Raw genomic sequence first — 16,833 nt, 5'->3', positions numbered from 1 at the left:
AGTACGGAATGAAGATGAGGACAAAGCATGGGGTCATATTGTGTTCTGTTTATTAAGCTGGTGTTTTGCATGAAAGGAAGAGGGAGCGATCATACTAACAAGGAGACACACTGGAGGAAGTCTCAGAAAGTCATAAAACCAACACCGCATCAGCACTGTAAAGTTAGGATTCACACCAACTAGTCTGAAACGCACCCCTCTCGTACCTCAGTGGCTCCTTTGTTAACCATCCTCCTTTCTGATCTATCAGACAAGCAGGATGACAGAACAAAGAAACTGACATAGCGGATCCGAATCAATTAATGACAGCTCATCGCCTATACGAAACCTGGCATCCAGAGCTCATTATAAAATTAAACGCTGTGGAATTAAATAGCAAATGTGAAACTGCATTAAGAACAGTGTATTATTTTTTTTCCTTCTTTAAGAGTTTCAGTGTGTACAAAATAAAAAGACTTATGCATAAGGAGAGAGTCATCTCTTGACCTTAAAGGACTTCAGCATTTTGACATAATGTGTCACAGGTTCAACATTCACCACCATCACCACCATCACCATCACCATCACCATCACCATCACGACCACCACCACTACCACCATCACCATCACCACTACAAACTATCCTTTTTTCCCTTTACCAGCTTTAAAGCAATAAAATAAATACTTCACTCTATGCACATGTCATCTTAGATATAGGTTTGTTTTCTGTTGTTGTTGTACAGAATTAGGAGAAGACAAGACTTCATTAACATACAAAAGACTGGCAATACTTTGATTCTTATCATCCACAGAGACAGAATGTCTCTCTGGAGAACAAAAATCTGTTCTGTTTGAACATGACAGCCCTAACAAGACATGGCTGAACTCATGCATGTAGACTTGTAGAGGAGGTATGTACACACACCAACAAAATGAGGGTGGCTGATTAGATAAGAATGAAAAGTGCAAAACCTTTCCTTTATCATCACTGAAACCACGTTAGGGTTTCGCCATTCCTTGGTAGTTTCCCTGGAAGGACGGGTGACCCGGTTTGACTATCTCGGCCCCCCTCCCCCATTGCCCTTCCTCTGTATAAGCTCAGATTTCACAGATGCAGTCAGAAGCATCCTGAAAATGCTCAGCAGAGCTCAGAGTGAAGTACTTATGCTTGCTCTATAATTTCTAGCGATATTTATATCCAGCTTTTTAAAAGTCCCAGCCAAGTCATTGTATTAGGTCGAGCGATTCTCTTACAGCTGTACTGAGGCATACAACATTTATACTGAAACCCGCATGCACATATGAAGGTACCTTTTATCAGAAGAGAGTGTGTCAGCCTGTGAGTATTCAGGATCGGCCCAGACACCCGAGCTACTTGTTGGCAGCTGACACCCACAGATGCTAGTCAGATAAGAGGCAATGCAGAACCATCCTTAATTTATGACATATTCTTAAATTTTACTGACAGACAACAAGATACACCCTTAGGGATGGTGGGGGCTTGGAAAAGATGAAAAGGAAAATGGTAACAGCAGAAAACGGGACGCAGGATTTTCCCAGTGGGAGAACAGCCATGGTCTGTGGACGGAAGTGGCCCAGGAGCTCCGAATGCACGCTGCACTTTCCCCCAAGGAGAACCAGCGGTGGGTCAAAGCAACCATGTTCGAAAACCCGCTGTAATTTAATCCAAACCCACCTGTGCGAGAAACGACTCCTTAGCTGTCTACCACTCAATACCCCACGCTGCGCAGCGAGCAGGGTAGATTTGAAACAGCTTTTTTCTAAGCAGCGGAAGGTAACGGATTGTGAACCATTAGGAATCCTGTGGGTTTTGAGTCAATCTATTCACTTACTTATTTTTGTGTTGCCAGAAACTTTAAAAAATTATTTATTTTATTATTATAACTAATTTTGAGCAAACTTAAACATTTTTCACAGACTGTACCTATATCACAAAGTCAATTTTCAGAGAAACTTTATTAAACAGTATCATCTTTTTGGAATAGGGATATTAGCACACACGAAGGATAAATGGGGTATTAATTAGGGTTTCCTCATACTGAATTTCCCAACTTACCCAGGTGACCAATAAATGAGGCTAATTGCACCAATGAAAAAGTTACTTCTCAGATTTACACACTCACGCATTCCTCTCCTATTCAGAGCGCCAGCATCATTGTACTTACAAGATAAAAAAAAAAGGAAAAGAGGGCAAAAGGAGATCCAGAGAGAACATACGTGGTCAACAGTCATTGTTGTTAAGTATCTGAAAACTCCATTATTCTCCTATCAAGCTCAATCAGGCCTTTCCAAGTGCACAGCGGCAGACCACGGAGCAGGAGGCCGCATGGGGACCTAAAGACAGGTTCACACCTGAATGGAAGAGTGCCTGCCCCCTCCCGCACCACGCCCAATGAAGGCTTGTGAACCCGCAGCCCTGGGGCGAAGTTCATGTATTTTATGAGTGCATCCAGATGTCACATACACAGTTCAGGGTTTCATACTGGAACACTTTTATCATCCTCTTGCTCCCCTTGACAGAACTGTAAGTAACTGCTCCAATCATGAGCTCCAAGGACCAGTGGGACAAACACAATCATAAAGGAGTGCCCTGCTCTGGGTGTTTCATTTCCTTGAACATCTTCATATTCCTACCTGGATTGTCACGCGTCTACGTCATTTCCCCTACGTCCCCACTTTCCATGTCTCCTATTTGTCATCACTACTTACACATAAAAACGGGCCTCGAAGGAAAGCAGGCGAGCCCTGCCTGCCTGGAGGAGTCTTGGATGTCACCCTGGAGACCTTATTATGAGATGCATCCTACCTGACCTAATTTGATGGTCTAGGCTTTATTCCATAAGCCAAACAGTTGGTTTGATTCAATTTCTAAAAACTTCTGGAGTAATATGGAAGCAACTCATAGTCTCTAAAGAGCAGGTGGGCAAAACATTTAAAAAATCTAATTGGAGTTCAGAAGACAAAAAACAAAGCAACAACAACAACAAAACCCACCAAACCATTCCTTCTAGCCTCAGAAATGAAACGAAATCTGGATGCCCAGACACCACATTCTTCACTCCACGTCTCCTCTGTCCCCAGAAGAGGCACCTGTGATGATGCTCACCTTCCAGGAGCAGCACGGGCCACCTGGCTCAGGTATGACTTGTGACCAGAAGGTCCCGTACTTACAATAAGAGAAAAACTGAAATACAGTGTCAGTGAGATAAGCCTCAGGGGATAAGCCAGCTGCAGGCAGGGAAAACGACTGACACTCCCCCACCCCAACCCTGACCCGACGCCCTTCCTTCCCCGAATCTGACGGAGCAGTGCCCTCTTCCAGAACCGCCACAGCCCCCAGGGTGACGCAGAGTGCCACTTGGAATGCTGAGCTCTCCCGAAGCCAGAGGCAAAGCAATGAGGGCCCCAGAGGAAGCTGAGACAGTTACCAGAAAGCCTCAACACCAGTCATTCAATCAACGCTCTGTGTACAAAAACACAAGCTGAAGAGCTGGAATGAAGCAGCATCCAGAGCACATTATGGGAAGTGAAAGCAGAGTTTCAAGATGCACTCCAGTATGAGGCCGGGTCACTTAGCTCATGTTTACGGAACACCTGCCATGGTGCTATCTTATACCTATTGAGGAATAATATGGATATTTTATCATTTTTTTAAAAATCAAAATTCCTTGTTCCTAAAAATTTTTATTAAAACGTTTCTTACATACTGTTATATTGGCTGGGCTGCAAAAATATTCATGTGGGCCACATGCAGCCCATGGACTGCGAGTTTGACACGCTTGACATAGAGAGATAGAAAGACGGGATTGAGACTAACAGAGAAGGGGGTGAGAACAGAAGATGGGTAGAGACCCAGAGGCTAACGGAGGGCAGAGGAAGTCAGACCAGGAGGAACAGATGGGGGAGGAGACCAAGAGGTTAAGGAAAAGTGGGGAGAGGGGAAAGGAGGAGAGGAGGGTAGAGGTGAATTGGAATGGTGGAAAGAAGTGAGATGGGGGCTGTCCCATGGAGGGGAGGGGAAGAGAAAGGCCAAGAGAGAACGAACAACATAAAAAGGACATCAGAAAAGTCTTCTGGCATGACCCGCCATTCCTTCTGCCTCCCAGCATGCTCCCAGCCCCTCGGGAGGTCCTCAGCAGACAAGGTCATCACCCCACACTGTGTGCACACAGCCCTCCGGGGCAGTAGCTTCCAGGCCCATGTCCCAGTGCTCCCAGCTCCTCCTCTCTGCTGATGCTTTCAGGTCCTCCCTGGATGCAAAGGCATCAGTTCCTATCAGTCTCAAGGATGCATCGTGCCGGAACACAGCTGCCTCCAGACATAAAGGTAATGCGATGGCTCAGAAAGGCCTTGCCTGGGAGGGGTTTTGGAGGGAAGGTTAGCATCGCAGGAGGGTGACTGCAGGTGAAGATCAGTCCAGAGAAAACTCTTTTGAGTAGATGATGATGATGATGATAGGATTGTTTCTCCAGCCTTCTCCCTGGAGGAGCCAGGGATCAGGGAGGGCACCCACATGGGGCCCCAGTGCAGCGAAGTCAGGGAGAATCTCACAGCCCTCAATCTCCCAGCAAGTTTCCTTGACCTCATTTTGTGTAGTAGGTAACATCAGTGGCAAATGCATAGTGACGTTATCCAGTCCCTCATCTCAGAAACTAGAGCTGCCCCCATCTCATTATTGCCCTCATTTTCTCTTCCTTTCCCTCTGGCAATGGGCTGATGTGAAAGGGACACAGCAAAAGCTCTAACACTCTCTGTAGAAACGATCATCGATCATTCCCCATTTGAAACCTTCTCATACATTGAAGTTGAAATAAACTTACAACATCAGCAGAACTCCCGAGTAAACTGTTTCATTATAAAAATTCTCACCACCCGTACTGATTTCATTTTAAATAACAGGAATATGTTTTTGCACACATCATATGTTTTTTTTTTTACAAGATTGCCTTTTTACCCTTAGTAAAGTCATCATAACAATAAGTATTTTCTACAGCAGTTTAATAGCTGCTTGGTCTTTGATTATACAGATACATCATAATTTGCCTAACCAATCCATTATCAAATATTTATGCTGGATATATATTTTCCCTATTTTAAATGACTATCCTTATATACATGTCCTTGTACACACTCATAATTATTTCTATAGTATAAAATCTGAGAGTACCATTAATTAGCCAGAGGCATTTTTATAGTTTTTGGTGCCTAATGTTTTTCGTAATTCCAGAAGGTCCTACCATTTTACCTGACCACCATTGGGTGGGAGCGTTTCCTGTTCCCCCTGACCTCATGAACTGACTCCCCACACTCTCCTCTGTTGTTGGTAGTGATAGTGGTAGTGGTTTTATTTTGCTTTTTTTTTTAAAAAAAAAAAAACACCCAAAACACACACACATTTTTGTTGATTTTAGAGAGAGAGGAAGGGGGAGAGAGAGAGAAACATTGATGTGAGAAACCAGGACGGAACCCAAAAAAACCTGGGCATGTGCCCACAACCTTTCAGTGCATGAGATGGCACTCAACCAACCGAGCCACACCGGCCAGGGCTATTTTGCTTTTAATTTATGGAGAAATGTTCTGATCTTTACTGGTAGCATCTCACAGATACAATTCTTCCTTATCTTACTTAACCAAAGAGAGGGCAGCAGAACACGCCTGTTGGGCTATCTGTGTACAATAACTCTTAAAAACAGAAGGGCCTGGCCCAAGGCCTCTGAATCTTCAATCCTTGAATTCAGGATCTAGTATAATGTCTGGTCATCAGACCTGTTTCAAGGCACATTAGCCAACTGAATGAAAGGTATCTGTTTATTCTAGTCATAACTTCTTCAAAACTTAAGGAAAATAATTAAAAGTAGGGTAATTCCTAGAATTAGGAACGTTTATTACAAAAGAACCAAAACCATGTCTAGTCTTATTTTTCTAATGATTTGGCTTTTCTGAACCTGAGTCTTCCCTCACCAGATCAACAAAGGAAAGATATTTTACATTAACCATTTCAGGGAAAGAAAGGGCCAGCTGCATTATGCTAACATGGACTATAGAACAGAAATCGAACTCAAGATGCATCAAATGAGGACAAACTCTCCGGAGGCAGATCCAGGCAGCATGCTGATGCTACACAGCTCACAGCCTGTGCCAGAGGTTCCATCCAAACGCCCTCTCCTCCAAGGCCGTAGCAAACTGAATAAATGACTAATAGTTAAGTTGTTGTCCCTCACTTCTTCCAGGAAAATAATTTAAAAACAAAGTTGTAGATTTAGATACGAGGGAGTTATGCCACTAGCAATGTTAATCAGTTTGGAATTTACAAAAGGATTCCCTATAACCCCAATCCATTTTTCTGCCCTTAGCTGAATTTCAGTATTTTTCATTATATTGTCATATTGTTGTGGTGGTTATTTTTTGCTTTTTTTTTTTAAAGAAAACACTCTCTTCCTAAAATTTAGAATTATAAATATCAGAGTTAAAAAGGATGCTGAAAATAATCTAGTCCATACCTTCTAATTCTAAACATAAAGAATCTGTACCTGAAAGAAGATATAAACGGCAGAACCCAGGACGATGGAAATAATGACGTAATTCCATCTCCTCTCAAATCCTATTATAGCTTTGTTTTTGTATTATTTATAGATAACTGCCTTTTATTAGGGGGATATGATAGCATGTCATATACTGGGCATCTGTCTTAGGAAGCAAAACTTTATAGTGTCAATTTATGTTCGGTAAAATCTTACAGAAACAGAAAGCTAAGTTTTTCAAAAAAGTAGATAATGTCATTCAGATATTAGGAGACAACACAATGAAATCTTGGAGCCGAAAGTATTCTAAGTATTTCCAGTACAAACACTTTTACATACAAAGTGACCACCCACTTAAAAGGGCCTGGACAGTCTTTCATAACTCCCGGCTCCAAGCTCTTTCCACCACATCAAGCTGGCTTTTCTATTACGATTTGGTACAGCATCTTGGATTTCTAATGCATAAAAACCATAGATGTTATAAAATATCAATTCATGACCCATTCAGTTTCTAAGGCTATGTATGTATTATGGCCCTCGTAGGTCTTCAGTCCCTTTCCAAAGTCTAGGAGATCCTCTGATTTCAAAAGGCAAGATGAAAATACCTCAGCCTTCATGATAGAAGATGAATTAAGTGCTGAACAGCCAAATAACGCTGAGGGCACAGGCCTCCCCGGCACTAACGATCAGGTGAAACTCACTCTTATTCATGCCTTCCTGCTGCCTCTGGTCACGTGTAAGAATCTCCCAGGCCAGGCTGCCCTAAGGATGGGTTTATCCCCAGCTCATCCATCTGAGGGTCAACACCCTGAACCTAACGGCTCCTGAAGTCACATCCTGGCGATACAGCATCAGCCTCCTCTTCTGCCACTCTCTGTGAGAATTTAAGCTATGACCCTCTTCAGGCCTCAATTTGCTCATGGAAAAATGGCAGAGTTCTCTCCAGCCCGACAATGATATGGTTATAATTTAAGGGACAGTACAGGTTTTGCAGAAAGGGCAGCAAGAGGATCATGTGGACTAGTAGCAGGGCTGCCCCTTCCAAACCTGCATAAAAGCACATTACAGTCTCCAGAATAATATGGAACTTATGCTTCCATCACCTATGCTCACATTAACTACAATGTGGTGATGTCACCATAGCTCTATTCGGGGGCCCTAGATATTGCACAGACAACCTTAAATGAGGAAAAACATCAATAAAATGGGAGACCCCAGAAGAGCAAAAGTCCATGTTCCAGCAGTGGCCACACACAGAAATTCTAATGTTAGTGTGGAAGGCGACAACCTCGCTCCCAGGCTCACTGTGGCTCTGGCAGGCCTCAGGTTAGTGATAACCTTCCCAGGGGTGGTCACCATGTGCAGAAGGGGGAGAGTAGACTCGGAATCCAACAGTGCTAACCACAGCATTCATACATGTGACACGAATCTGGAGCACTTCAGAAGGTGGACGAAGAACTGGATCACCAGTGAGGATAAGAAACGAGTTCCCATCTGTGCTTCGTCTAAATAGGTCACATTGAATGACTCCTTGTGGCGGTAAATGTTAATGATTTCTCCTCAGTCTCAAAAACTGGACTATGTTTTTGATGTTCTTCTTTTAAAAGTAGAGTTTATTAAGATAAATAAAAATCTTTACAGAGTAAATTCCATCCTTTTAGTGCACAGTTTTGTGGGTTGGAAAAAACTCATGAAATCTGTAACTACCACCGATAGTGAAGACATTAAACAGTTTCATCACCACCACTCCAAATTCCCTCATACCCCATTATAGTCAAACTCTAGTCCTAGCTCAATAACCACTGATTTGATAAAACTGGACTGTACTTAATTCAAATTTCAACACTGTTTAAACTTCCCCTTAGATGTTTATCATATTTCATCAATTCTCTCTCACACCGCCTCCCCGCCCCCCCCGCACACACACACACACAAATAGATTTGAACACTGAAATTAGGATGTGTCTTACAATTGATCCCATTTTACAATAATTGGCAACAAGTTTTCTTCTTAGATATACATAAAAGAATGTGTTTTATAATCTATGGTGCCTTTTTAAAACTCAATGAAACATATTAAAGCCATTAACATTTGAATGCTTACTATGGGTTAAGCATTCTACTAGGCCCTGAAAATACAAACATGAATCAAATGGTCCTCAAACACTTTCACTTGAGGTGGGGGGAGATAAACAATTATAATAAAATGTAATCATGTTTACAGTGGAGTGTTATCCATTCACTGGGAACTAAATACAATTCTCTCTAGATGGGCCACCCTTCTTCTTTCAGGCAAAACTCCCCTCTCCCTCAAGCACATCCTTCCATGCACACAGGAAATAAGGGCAGAGGAAGTATCATTCGAATGATATGAGTTATTGCCCACCATCTGACATATTGCCTAGGAACGACCCAATTATTTCTTCCACAATTCGCTGTTGTTGTAGGAAGTCTCATTTTAGTGTTCAACAGCTGCAAGGCTTTTAAGATAATATCAAAAGACAAGCCACTGAAAATAACTGCTCAATCTGGGAAAGGCAGATGCCCCAAATCTCTCACAGACATGCTTCGAGGTCCCCACATTCTTCCCTGCACAACTTTGAAAGGGGAGTGTAGAGAAAACAGGTAGTGTCCTTACCTGGTTCCTGAAAGTGTTCTTCATTTGATAGAGTTCTAGACAAGATAAGTATTAACGCTTCCTTAAACTGGTCAAAATGCACCTAAAAACAAGCAATTAAAAATAAATTCACAACAAGTTCCCACAGTCTTAAGGTAACAAACCCATCTACATACAAGGTACCAGAACCATTCGTTAGCAGCCTGAGAGCCTTGAAGTAAGTCATAACCTGCTTTTGTTCCCTTTCCCCTCCCCTTCCCTTCATTTCTCTAAAGCACTAGAGGGAAAGTGGGCTGATTATTTTTGACACCACAGTGTCAGAAATGCTAATATCAATATCAATATTTATTCAACCCGGAGTCACAAATGCTAATATCAATACTTATTCAAAACCTTCTTTATGAACACAGAAGAGGATGCATTAGGAACTCTTAAAGACTTATTTCTGAACAAGACCAGAAAAGAAAGATGTTAGGTTAGATATTAGGAAAAACTTCCCAAGTAAATGATCCATTGTAATGATGCCCCAAAGATGCTTTTATCTCTTAAGATTTCTAGAAAGAAGTTACCTTTTAAGGATGACTTGAATATTGGCTTGCCTGGGGCAGGTATCTAATATTTATGTCCTAAGGCCCCTATGATTCTATAAACAAGCAGGAATCGATAGCAAACACAAAGGATAAAAGGACCTTGGAAAGCATTTCCCTGAATTCTTAAAAACACAGTTACCTTCACTTAAGTAAATACTTAGAATAGGAATATCGCTTTGGCTAAAGGGGTTAATGATTTTCTTTCTGGCCAAGTATACTCTTCTATAATGTAAAGGTATGGGATCTCACCATGGGTCAGAGAGAGATTGTATTTCTTCTCACCATATTTCTAGCTTGATAACGTGGCATCTAATTATACAGAAGCCTACATTAAACACAAAATCCGCAAATTTGTAATCTGTGCTGTTTTGGTCTCTTTGGATATCATTACAAAACAGTGCCTAGGAGTTTAAATATAGGTGACAGATGAAAAACACTTTCAAATTAAAACCAGAAAAGCAACAAACCTCACTGGTCATTTAAACAATGGAAGAAGAAGCATATAATGTCTTATCCATGCAAATCAAGGCAAAGGAGAGGAATCCACTGAGATTCCTGTCAAAAAATTGTATATACTTGCAACTTACCAGACTCTCCCAAAGCACATGTGATTTCCCTACCACATTTGTTCTGATTAATTGGAATTACATTCTAAAATCATATTCCTGCAGATCATGCAGACTAAAAATCAGCATAATCAGAGCCAGGGCAGAAATCTGTCAAGGGAGTCAGGGCCATACAATCCATGAAAGGGTTAAGAGATTGTAGAAATGGAAACTGTGCTAATTAGGTTTCACAGATGACAAATCGCTGAGAAGCCTGGGGGAGGGAGGAGGGACCCTGCAGTGTCCCAAGGTCAGAGGAGGGGTTCAGGCCCCGTGGCATCCCAGCTCCAGTTCCCAGAGGCAAGGCCATCGTTCCAATCAGCCAGTCCAGACATCGCACACCCAAGGGCTCCCCGCTCAGGGGCATGTCCAGGCATTTACTACTTCCTGCCACAGTCCTGCCTCCTTGGGGGGCGGGGGGGCGGGGGGGGGGAGGTTAGGAGCACCGGCTTTTGGTTCCCATCCTGACTCAGCGACTCACTTCCTTCTGTGAGCTGGCTAAATTACTAAACCTCTCTGAGCTTTCGTTTGCTCATCTGTAAAAATGGGGCTAACAACTAATATCTATGATTCATTCAACAAACATTTGCTGAGCATCTGCTATGCACCAGGCACTGTCCTAGGCCCTGGTGATACAGCAGTGAGTGAGTGACCGAGGTGCCTGCTGCCACGGAGCACACATTCTCAGGAAATGTCATGGGAGTCAGGCAGGTGCTGTGTTGAGAGCACTGCATACATTTTGTTATTTATAGTATCACCTCCCTCATAGAAGTGTTAGGGAGTTTTGTAAAGTGTCTAGAACTTCCTGGGACATATTAGATACTCACTCAGCAAGTGGAAGTTACTACTACTAACAGGTATAATATTCATCATAACTATCTCCACCACTTTTACAGAGAAACATGGCCGAATTCTCAAGCAAAGCAACTGACCATGAGAGTAACCAACGAACTGAGTAGGAGTGAGTGTGTGTGTGTGTGTGTGTGTGTGTGTGTGTGTGTGTTGGGGAGGGTGGAGGGTGAGAGCAGGGAAGCCTCGCCCCCACACTCTGGAAGTTGTCCAGCGTTGGAGCAAATGATCCAGCCTACTGTGTTTAGGGACCCCAACTCCAGCTTTCTTCTCTGTCTTAAGGTATTAATGGAGGTAACCTGAATGAAACCGAAGCCTCTCATTGCCAGAGTTATGAAATGAACAGAAAGAGGCTCCTGATTCAGTAGTGAGGTGCTTGCTCTGAGACTTTCAAATCCTTTATCCTTGTCCCGGAGCCTCTGCTGGGTCTTCTGAAGATATTTTGAGAGAGGTAACAGGAAAGAACCCTTCTGAATTTTGTCCTAACAGTTCAATTCAGTGAGCATTAGCCATGAAAATCATCCTGGGGTCTCTGTATCTCAGTTTTACACCCGCCTTCCCCTGCAAAATGACCCAAACAGCTGTAATCTGGAAGTTAATTCTAATCAACTCCCAAGGCTTGATTATACCATATTTAAGGGATGCTTAGGCCTCATACAAGCACACCCACCTCTGAGAGAGTATCCTCATGTATGTGCAGGCTGCGCACCTCTCGGCCTCAGTAATCTAGAGCACGCAGACAATCGGGACACACGCGGTGGTGTCCAAAGCTGAGGACAGCACCATGAAGCTCTCGGTCCTCTCATAGAGAATGCCACAGAACCAACTCACAAGCTCTTCATTCTCACTCTACCTGGTTTATTTTAAGCTTCATTATCCTGTTTCCCAACCCGCTACAGATTAGAAGCAGGAAAAATAAAATAAAAAAAGATGGAGTACTCCAAGGCAAGTACAAGAAATAAGTACTGACACAGTGTGAAGGAAGAAAGACTAACCAACCTCCCTCTAACAAAAATAGAGTATAAATATTTTGTACTTTAACTATTTTAAAAAACTATATAAATTACATAAAAAAGATCACATGCCCTAAAAAACTTAATAGGTTGGGATTATTTAGTGTTAGGGCAAGGATCTATGTGCTGCTAAGTAAATCCTGGGGATATTAGTCTTGGCCAGTGTGACTCAGGTGACTGGAGTATCACCTGGTGCCCAGAAAGGTCTTGGGTTCGATTTCCAGTCAGGGCACATACCCAGGTTGTAAGCAACAGATAGAAGTTTCTCTCTCACATTGATGTTTCTCTCTCTCTCTCCCCCCTCTCTTCCTCTTGCTCTAAAATCAATTTAAAAAATTTAAAAATTATTTTAAAAATCTGGAGGGTATCACTCTTATAGAAGAATAAGTAATAGACCACGAAGATTTAAATGATCAAGAAAAATCTTATATTGCTTAATATACTCTTTAATAGGGCAAGACATTAGTAAAAAAGTTTTAATTCCCAATGGTTAACCTATTTTGTCTTTTAAAAGGCTGCCACTAATTGGGGTAGGAGATGCAGTTATTAGAAAATATTACTAATGTGGATCCTGGATAAAACTACTAGAGGAATGGGGGCACTAGCGTAGGTTCTTTCTTTCCTGAGCATTTGGTCATTTGGCCCTCACAATATCCACGTGGATGGTCAGAGCAGGCATCCCTCCTTAGAATTGAGAGAGAGGCTCAGAGAAGGCTGTGCCTCGCCCAAGGCCACACGTCTTAAGGTGAAGGAGTTACTTGGAGAAACCAGGCCTTCTCACTGGACACATTAAAGTGCAGCAACTCGTCTGCCCCAGGCTGCTGCACCCTGGTCTGACCTCTCAGGGAAATCCCTCAGCTGCTCCAAGTCAAATCCTCAACTTTACACGAAGCCACTAAGGAGAAAGCAGCCCACTGGGGCTTCAGAGGATACAAGATCAAGGGACACAGAAGCTCTGCCCTCACGGAGCTTATCAGCTACTCTCTAGACTCTAGAGGGTGGGAGGGTGGAAAGGGGAAGAAAAGAAGAAAGTGTATTAGTAACTACAGGGTAGAATCTGGTAAGTGTTCTGAAAGAACAAAAACAAGCTTTTTGGGGCCTCTGACCAATGGGCATATCCTACCTGGCCAAGGGGAGGAAAAGAGGGACTCTGGTGACATCTGACTTCTCCAAGATATTCACAGGCAGAGCTTAAAGTTTTCCAAAATGGACTTTTAATGTATTAAATCCACCACATTTTAGAAGAAAAGGGTCTATAAAATACTATACATCATTATTAACTCAGAGAACTTTAATATCCAACAATGTCTACCTAGGTGACCCCTTCTTCCCCTACAGACAAAAAAAAAATCTAAAAATGCAAAAACAGAAACCTGGCAAATTGTTGAAAACCACTGGAGCAGTGGGGGAGGGTGAAATGGGTAAAGGGGGTCAATTCTATGGTAACCGATGGAAACTCGACTTTTGGTGGTGAGCATGTTGTAGTGTATAAAGATAGTGAATTATAATGCTGTATACCTGGAACTCATATAATATTATTAACCAATATTACCTCAATTTAAAAAATATTGGAACAGCTTTAATTCTTAAATTGATCTTCATTTTCCTTCTTGCAAGGGTATATAGATTCTGGACCCCCCACTTGAAACGAAGTAAATTCCATATCTTTCATGAAGACAGTTCTCTAATAGAGGCAGGTGACTGCTATTTCCCATCGAGGCTCATGAATACTGATGGGGCAGAAAAGCCCCTCAGGGCGCAACCCAGAACCAAAATGTTAACAAATGCCCTCTATTGTGAAGAATCTTGCATCAGTGGGCTCACTGACTTCAGTAACTGGAATTTTTCAGTACCATTTTTTTCTCCTCCAAGGGGGTTTTACTATTGTATTATGTTAAAATTTAGAAATCACCACAAATATACAATGCAATTAAATCTCACGGGGTAACAAGCTTCGGAGCTGTGCACTCCCTGGCTGGTAACTCCTCATTTGAATAATAATTGCTGCCATTCATTTTACAAGCATTCCTATATCTTGTATGCCTCAAAGGGCAGTTTGCAGCAATGGGAAAATTACATGACTGACTGAAAACACACATGACATTTAAACTAAATTAACAGGAAGACCAGTCAAGTCTGATCTTTTCTGTCATGTGTCACCACCGCTTAATAGAAATGTGCCTCATCACTTTTGCTCCCCAAATTTCACATGAATGCTATTTTAGAAACACAATTTGCCTTTCTGAGAAAAGAATTTAAGCACCACATAAGAAACAAATGCTATTTTAAACCACACACACACACATACACACACAAGCCACAGGAAGTAAAATAAGGAACCTAACGTTGCATAAAATCATCTTGTGCAATCTTGGAGATCAAATGCATACAGTTTCCATGTGTGTGCAGGCAGTGCTTCAAACAGACCCAAGATGAGAGAGCTGGAGCCAGCATTCAACAAAGTGAGCTTGTGAAACAAGACAAAGGTCCGTGTGACTACCTTCACACGAAGGAGGTTTGTATCTCATACACAAAGGGAAGCCAAGGAGAGAACATTCAAAATAGTGTTAGTTGAAACGGGTATAGAAATATGGACTCCTCAGAAGGTCAATGTAGAGGAAAATAATGTTTCCGGCATTATGCAAAGAGAAATGACATAGAGGAACAAAGAGACTGGGTTTCATAATGAAAGACATAGTTATAAAATGTTAGATACTGAATAAAGCATTCAAGTTATTGCAGCTTAGTTGTCATGTACTTCAGACAATGTGGAGAGAGGCAAAGGCCATTTGAAAAGGCAAGTTTTAAAAACTGAAAGCACCTGTATGAAACTGTGCTCCAAGCCGCCCTGCCTGTGGATAGAAATAGATGATACCACCACCATACGAGTTTCTAGCAAATCCATTCTCTACTCTTAAGATTTCTCAGAAAATCATTGCTGGGAACTCATTACTTATCAAATACCCATTCTAGGTGTGTAAGAGAAGGAAGGAGCTATAGAGCACAGTAGTTAGCTGGGTACCTGGCTCTATGATGTATTTGAAATACACAATCTAGGTCAACCCTAACCACAAGCTTACAAGGAGGGCATTATTTTTCCCATTGTACAGGTAAACAAACCGAGACTCAGAATATTTAGATAATATGCCCATATGGCTAAAATGTGGCAAGAGTCAGTATATGAATCCAGGTCTGACTTCAAAGACGGTGCTCCACTAGTGTCCTAGCTTGATGTGGTGGGGGCAGGGTTGAAGGGGGGCAGAGAATGAGATTCATCTTTGCATATTTGGAGTCTGAAGAGGCTGTGGAGACAGCAATCATACTTGGGGACTGGGAAACCTGGGTTTCTATTCTGGTGCTGCTTCAAGTGAGCTGCCTGACCTTGGACAAGTCACTGCACTTTTCCAAGGTCTGGATCTCAGGTTTCTCTGTGTCATACAGATGAACATTTAAGTCAAAAACGTGTGACAGACACTGAAGAACTTTAAGTGCCCTCATGCAGACAAGACGCTACTCATAAAAGTGTCGGTGGGATATTGTAGGAGACTTAGTGAGCATTCCTGGCCTTACTTTCTCTGATGAAAGAGATGACCACTCCTGCAATAAAGCAGGTGGGAAAGAAAAGCTATTTAGTCCTTGTTCTCAACATGTGCGGAGAGCACAAGGCCCTCCTTCCCAACGGCTCTCCCCTATGCCCTGCTTTTGTCAGACTCAAGAGACTCAAGGTTCACAGTATGCGAAACCAAAGTTAATTCTGCAGTGAATTTGACAAGAAAGTGTTAATATAGAATGGAGACAACTCTTGTAGCCTCTGACTCAGAATGTCTTCTTGTCTATAAGCGGGAATCACATGCCCTTAGGAGTTTAATTCGACCCCAGATGAGATTATTATAAAGAAGGGAGTGATGGAGAGATACCGAGTCACAAGACCAACCTAGGAATCAGAAAATACCCTTCACTATTTCAGGTTGCTCTATGGTGGCTAAACAGTAAGATACAGCACAGGTTCAGACGTTTAAGAGATGCAATGAGAAATGTTTCCACCATTCCCTCCAAGGCGTTCAAAAAAGCCTCAGATCAATAACATGAAACAGGAGCGTGAACACAAGGTGGTTATAAATAGGCACTACATGATCAAGCATAATTTTGCACACGGAGAACAAATCCAAATAATCACCACCAGAAAGTACTTCTGGGCCCTGGCCAGGTAGCTCAGTCGGTTAGAGTCATGGTCGGCAAACTGCGGCTCGCGAGCCACATGTGGCTCTTTGGCCCCTTGAGTGTGGCTCTTCCACAAAATAGCACGGCCTGGGCGAGTCTATTTTGAAGAAGTGGTGTTAGAAGAAGTGTAAGTTTAAAAAATTTGGCTCTCAAAAGAAATTTCAATCATTGTACTGTTGATATTTGGCTCTGTTGACTAATGAGTTTGCCGACCACTGGGTTAGAGCATCTTCTCAATACACCTAGGGTGCGGGTTCAATCTCCAGTTAGGGCACATACAAGAAAAGCAGCCAATGAATACATAAATAAGTGGAACAACAAATCTCTCTCTCTCTCTCTCTCTCTTCTCTCTCTCTCTCTCAATCAGGAAATACTTCTATATTTCTGACTTATTTTTCAAATGGTTAAAATGTGTAT

General features: G+C 42.3%; 1 protein-coding gene across 1 annotated transcript in view; it reads right to left on the bottom strand.

Annotated features, from left to right (window-relative positions):
* NIN (ninein) overlaps positions 1 to 16,833 on the bottom strand; it is a 97,334-nt gene that overhangs the window by 67,029 nt on the left and 13,472 nt on the right. Inside the window, exons 4-5 of the mRNA XM_054716079.1 lie at positions 9,160 to 9,241; positions 1,291 to 1,380 (exon numbers count right to left, since the gene is read on the bottom strand). Of these exons, the coding sequence (XP_054572054.1) occupies positions 1,291 to 1,380; positions 9,160 to 9,241 (172 nt within the window). The remainder of the gene's footprint in view (positions 1 to 1,290; positions 1,381 to 9,159; positions 9,242 to 16,833) is intronic.

Source organism: Eptesicus fuscus, chromosome 5 (assembly GCF_027574615.1).
Source record: "Eptesicus fuscus isolate TK198812 chromosome 5, DD_ASM_mEF_20220401, whole genome shotgun sequence".
NCBI lineage: Eukaryota > Metazoa > Chordata > Mammalia > Chiroptera > Vespertilionidae > Eptesicus > Eptesicus fuscus.
The sequence above is the reverse complement of the archived record's forward strand: the minus strand, read 5'-3'. Positions and strand labels throughout refer to the sequence as shown.